This window comes from Carex rostrata, chromosome 33, assembly GCF_964058835.1.
Source record: "Carex rostrata chromosome 33, lpCarRost1.2, whole genome shotgun sequence".
In the NCBI taxonomy this organism is placed as follows: domain Eukaryota; kingdom Viridiplantae; phylum Streptophyta; class Magnoliopsida; order Poales; family Cyperaceae; genus Carex; species Carex rostrata.
Window position 1 is genome coordinate 458,396 of NC_135950.1, and position 6,000 is coordinate 464,395.

Sequence of the window (6,000 nt, forward strand, 5' to 3'; positions counted from 1 at the left end):
ATGAAAATATACTTGAAGATCAAATTTTATATTTTTTGAAAATTATTTACTATTTTTTGAAACAATTAGAAAATCACTTGATCTAAAAATTCTAGACCATCCGAAAGTACTGATTTTCTACCTGAATTTTTTTAGGTAGCACTCCATTAAATTAAAATTAATTGATTACCACCCGATTGGGTTTTTCTCAATTCCTACCAAAAAAAATAGTAAAAGAAGTTTCAAAAAATACAAATTTTGGTCTCCAAGTATATTTTCATATGATAATAATGTTGAGCAGTTTGGATCGATTATTTAAATTTTGAAGACGGAGATATGAATCCAATGTACGAAACGATCCGCGCATTACAAAGTACCAGTGAAAGTTGAAACATGAGGGAGCCATTAGCTGCCTCTCAACCACTTTTCTATTAAAAAAGAACAAGATATAATTCAGTCCAATCCAAAATGTCCAATCCAACCCTTTCTTTGCATGTTGATGCTTCACAGGCACTTCAAATCGGGCCGAACCAGGCCCAATTTAGGGGAATTTCAGATCCACGAAAAACTGAAGTCAATTTCCATCAAAGAAAAAAACAAAAACAAAAACAAAAAACTAAAGCTTTTTCTTTTTTCAAAAAAACCAAAACATAACGAGAAACATAGAGAAATGAAACGATGAGCTAGTTAGTAAAGGCACAGCATATACATCCTCAATTGTAACATTTTTATATCTAATTCATATCATATTATTAGTCTGTTACATATTCTTTTTAAGCGTCTTCGGGATGCAATACCAGGATTACAGAGGAGTAACTCAGCATGGGGTACAAATTAGAGTCCAAAAAGTTTTCATACTGCCTGACGGCAGTGGCCCGATCTGGCAGGTCTTCAGACAAGAAGTCATAAGGTGGTGGCTTACTTGTGTCTACAAGCGGGTCCCACTGGTACCCAGGTCGATCTGGCAGAGTGACGGTGACTGGGAGGTGGCTTGTGTTGAATGCCACGTAGATCTCTCCTTTTGCCTCATCATTCTGTTGGTTGTGCAATAAATAAATAAAATAAATAATTTAAGAAGATTGCAGCTTGCATGAACAAAATTTAAAGAGTAAAGAAAGAGTAAGGAGGGAGAGGGAGAGGGAGAGGGAGATACCTGAATGGAGAAGGCAACAAAGCGGCTGGTGTCGGACCAGTCGGGTTTAGCAGGTTGATGGCCATGCCACTGCAGTCGTTCTGCCGTTGGAAAATCATCCAACCCTAGGCATTCCCATTCTCTGCGAAATTTTATCAGGAGGCGGTAGAACCGGTAAAAATCACTCGTCTGTTCCTCCTTCCTGTCCCACCTGAAGTAATTTAACTACATGCAACCATTTTAAATTAGAAATAGAAAATGATTAGACTGTGTGTGAGAGAGAGAGAGAGTGGTTGCATAGCATAGCATACATTATTATCATGGCAGTAGGTATTGTTGTTGCCTCCTTTAGTGTGACCATACTCATCCCCCATGTATATCATTGGAACCCCCTGAAAAATTATTATTACACAAATTCCTTCAAATGAGCTATCCAGTCAGATTGTACATGCACTGGCAAGTGACAAGAAATAAAATACAAAAAACAAACTACGATCATACCTGAGAGACCATCAGACAAAGGATGAAGTTTCGCATTTGCCTCTTTCTCAATCTTCTCACTCCCATACTTGCAAACTCACCCTCCTTTTTTATTAAAAGCCAAAAATGAAAACAGGACATATTTTAGATTCATTTCTATTTTACTTTTTCATTTCAAAATAGGGATATGATGATGTTTCATATATCAATATTAAATAGTAAGATACTTTGCATGCTTTACACAAAGCAACTTTTTTACTTGGGTATAGGAAAACAAAAAAAATAAAATGGCTATAGGTAATTTGTTTGACCTCGCCACAGTTCCAACTGAGATTATGATTCTCTCCATCTCTGTTATCTTCTCCATTTGCTAAATTGTACTTGTTATTGTATGTCACCAGATCTGCAAGGGTAAAACCGTCATGTGCACACACAAAGTTCACACTGTGCCACGGTTTTCTCCCTCCCGCCTGAGACACCAAAGGAAAGATCAGATCAATTAAGCTGAATTATAATCCAACACAAGGCATTGTCAAAGTGAATAAAAAAAATTGAGGAATGCACACAGAGTATAATGTAGCAGCACGACAGATAGATAGATAGATAAACAGATACCTGGTACAAGTTGGGACTGCCGCAGAGACACTCCGCAAAAGCTCCTGAAAAGCCGTTGGTTCCTTTTATGAACTGCCGCACTGTATCCCGATACTGCCATTAAAACTGATTAATCACAACCCATCCCCCTCCTTTCACAAAAACACATTACTAAGACAAAAAAATACTGAAAAATTATTAGAAAGAAAAAGTGTGTGATGCTGACCTGGCCATTCCATTCAGACCAAACATTCCAGTGTGGGAACTGTCCCACTTGGTAGAGCCCTCCTGCATCCCATGCCTCTGCAATTAACTACATACATACACAGGTGCGCACCATTTTACTAGTAATTAATTTATTAGTTAAATTGGCTGTAAGCAGGAAAAATTGAGAGAGATAATTAATTTGTAAAATATGTAACTGAGATGTTTGCAAGCACCTTAACACCACTGAGAATGGGGTCATTGCTAATCATGTCAATGAGAGGCGGGTTAGCAAGGGGGGTGCCGGTTGTTATCATATCTCCTTCAAGAGCATATCCATACACGTTCTTGGGATCCCACAGGCTTCAAATTTTCAAATAAACAAATTAAGTGATCGACATTTGTATTAATTAAGCAAAATATGACAAATTTAGCAAGAGTAGACAATTAATATAAAACACCTGCTGCCTCTGGTCATGATTGATGCTAGATCAAACCTAAACCCGTCAATATGCATCTCTGTCACCCAATATCTGGTACAAGTTGCTTGTTAGGTTGATTTTCAATGAGAAAGATACAAGAAAATTGTTATTAGGGGAAAAGGAGTTTATTGAAAAAGAAGAATAAGTAATTGAAAGAAAACCTCAAGCAATCAAGAATGAACTGACGAACAACAGGATGGTTACAGTTAAAGGTGTTACCGCAGCCCGAGTAATTGTAAAATTCTCCCTGAGAATGATATGATAATATTTAATGAAGCCAAGGCCATGCATATGATGTAATATATATTTGCAAGCAGGAGAAATAACTATAACTAGTATTGAGATAAAAGTGGAACAAAAATAAGGTAAAAAGGAATAAAGAAGACAAAAGAGGAGGAGCATGATTGCCTTAGGCGCAAGCATGTAGTAAGTGCTGTTATCAATGCCTCGGAAGGAGAAAACGGGGCCATTCTCGTTGCCCTCGGCAGTGTGGTTGAAGACGACGTCCATGATGACCTCAATACCGTTCTTGTGGGCCTCCCTTACCAGTGTCTTGAACTCCTTGATCGCGTCCCGCCCGCAGCTACTGTGCCCTGCCGATGCATATCTCATCATCGGTGAGAAGAAGTTGACTGTTGAGTATCCCCAGAAATTCATCCTGCCGGACAACAATTAATTACACAAACCTTACTTAGCAACTTAAAGTGATTGAGTAATGCTGATGCATAACTGATAACTGATAACTTACTTATTCTGACCCATGACTGGACTGTAATCGAAGTACTCGAGCTCATTGAACTCATGGCATGGCATCAGCTCTATGCAGTTTATCCCCAGTTCCTGAAAACTCAAAAGAAGATGTTACCATCTTGTGATTTACATTACATATGTAGTAAAAAGATGACGGTACGGTAGGTACCTTGAGGTGGTGTAGTTTTTGTGTAGCGCTTGCATAAGTGCCAGGGTGTTGCACTTTGCTGGAGTCATGCTTGGTGTAACCGCGGATGTGCATCTCATATATGATGAGGTCTCTTTGAGGTAATCCCAATGGCATATCTCCTTCCCAATCAAACTGTCCGTGCGGCAACAGTTACACAAATATCAATCATACTGAGATAGAAAAGAAAAATGAATAATAAATATAAAAAAAGGGTTAAATAGGAAAAGCAGCTGACATCATCATCATCATGAGAAGGTGAAGGAAGCATGCCAGCCATGAGGGGCCAGCAATTACCAGCAGGAGGCTTAACACCATAGTGGTCACGACTGACAACAGCCTTAGCATAGGGATCAAGTAGGAGGTTTGAGGAATCAAAGTAGCGGCCTTCCTGGGGACAGAAGTCGCCATCAAGCTTGTACCCATACACCATCTCCTCCAGCTTCAGCTTCACCTTAGCATCAGCATCAGCATCAGCTTCAGAATTATTCTTGGGAGAGAGATGGACATGCCAGACATGACCGGTTTTGTTACTCTCCAGGTCCAGCACTATCACCTCAGTAGCCTTATTCTGCAATGCAAAATTCCCATAGAATGTGATCCATCCATCCATCAATCCATCCCAAAATTCCAACGGAAAAGAATGTGAAGTATATATGTTAAGGTTAAGGTTAAGGTTAAGGTAGGTACCTCTTTGAGATCATCGAGAGTGAAGAGACAGAGAGAGACAGCGGATGCACTGCTGGAATAAAGGGCAAAGTTGACCCCGCCATCACAGGCTGTGGCTCCCAGGGGGTGGGGCATTCCATCGAGCACCTTAAATGCGCCAGAGCTGGAGCTGGAGCTCGGGGAAGGTGAAGCATCGGATTTTTGTATATCTATTGAGAGAGCTGCGGGGACGAGACGGAGATGGCGAGAGGTGGAGGTGGAGGTGGAGGTGGAGGTTGACGTGAGGGGGAGGTGGTGGTGAGAGATGCATTTGCATTTGAGGTGGTGGTAGAAAGGTGGAGGAGCGAGAGGATGGGATTGGGTGATGGTGCGATGAAGGAGCGAAATTCGAGGTGCGACGGACATGGTAGGTACTGCCGGACTCAACGACTCCCAGGGGTTGGGGTGGGGGACAGAGAAAGAGAAAGAGAGACTTCACCTAGCTGATTGCTGATTGCTGATTGCTGATTGCTGATTGCTGATTGCTGATTGCTGATTGCTGATTGATTGTGAATCAGTAGCAGTACCTGCAGAATGAGCTTCAAATTTCAATTCCTCCTCTCAGGCTCTCATCAAATCAATCATGTTGAGAGACTAACAATTCGCAATTCGCATGCATGTTGTATTGTGCAGCAACAGCAAATGCGATTGATTAACACTTAATGTACCATGGATTTGGTGTTACTTGGTTTACTGTTACTGCCTTTTCTTTAACCTTTTGTTTCTTTTCGTCTTTTCTCTCGCTCTCTCCTTCTCTCCTCCTACTTTTACTTGACTTGATATCAGCAAAGGCTTGTTTAGCAAACAAACAAAGCCCAAAATAAGGCCTTCCTTCCTTCTCATATGATAAATAAAGCTCTATCTATCTAATTAATAGCAAAACAAGGCCTTCCTTCAACCTCCCACATCCCAAATTTAATTAACTTCAAATTCCAATCTAATGTCACCCATTCTCCACAAATTAAACACAACTAACTATGTATGATGTATCTATCAAAGTAATTAAAGACACTGTACTGTACTGTACTCCAAATAACTAAATTAATCTCCCATTCCTTATCTCCCTATCAGTAAGTACATATATAATGTACCTCATGGGGTCATACCCACCACAAATTAAGTACCATTTACAATTACTTTCAAATTTTCATTCCAATCACTTATGAAATGCCCCACTTTTTCTTAAAATTGGTCTGTCAGCTTCATCTCCAGTATTGTACTGCTACACACAACAAATTTGGTAACCATCATCAAGCTTTTACAAGAGATAAGCATGTTAATTATAGTATCCTAAAACCAATCCAATCCTCATGGCTGATTCACAAATGAAAAAACAAAGAAGAAATATATACCTTATTGGTACCTCCTAATATGTACCTAATTGCTGACGAATATCAGCCCGAGTAACCTGTAATTAGGGGTGCTAATGAGCCAAGCAATACATTGAAACTTGAAAGTAACTTTTTTTTACTAGGAGTTACTGT

At 39.8% G+C, this 6,000-nt stretch overlaps 1 protein-coding gene across 1 annotated transcript; it reads right to left on the reverse strand.

Moving 5' to 3' along the window:
- Positions 1-685: 685 nt before the first annotated feature.
- On the reverse strand, positions 686-5,255 carry ISA1 (isoamylase 1). Its single transcript, XM_078297127.1, has 15 exons — positions 4,499-5,255; positions 4,047-4,379; positions 3,791-3,943; positions 3,620-3,711; positions 3,280-3,529; positions 3,033-3,118; positions 2,851-2,922; positions 2,626-2,752; positions 2,412-2,498; positions 2,207-2,299; positions 1,903-2,061; positions 1,613-1,696; positions 1,423-1,503; positions 1,133-1,336; positions 686-1,013 (listed from the first exon to the last, which is right to left on the reverse strand). Exons 1-15 carry the CDS (start codon positions 4,880-4,882, stop codon positions 753-755), a joined length of 2,466 nt encoding a protein of 821 aa, XP_078153253.1. The 5' UTR covers positions 4,883-5,255; the 3' UTR covers positions 686-752.
- Between the last annotated feature and the right edge of the window lie 745 nt (positions 5,256-6,000).

Excerpts from the sequence above, each read along its gene's own strand:
- ISA1 (XM_078297127.1), bottom strand. The coding sequence starts at position 4,882 with ATGTCCGTCGCACCTCGAATTTCGCTCCTTCATCGCACCATCACCCAA. Across the intron at positions 1,697-1,902 it reads TCAGTTGGAACTGTGGCGAG|GAGGGTGAGTTTGCAAGTAT; the intron begins GTCAAACAAATT and ends TTAATAAAAAAG. Across the intron at positions 1,504-1,612 it reads TTTGTCTGATGGTCTCTCAG|GGGGTTCCAATGATATACAT; the intron begins GTATGATCGTAG and ends ATAATTTTTCAG.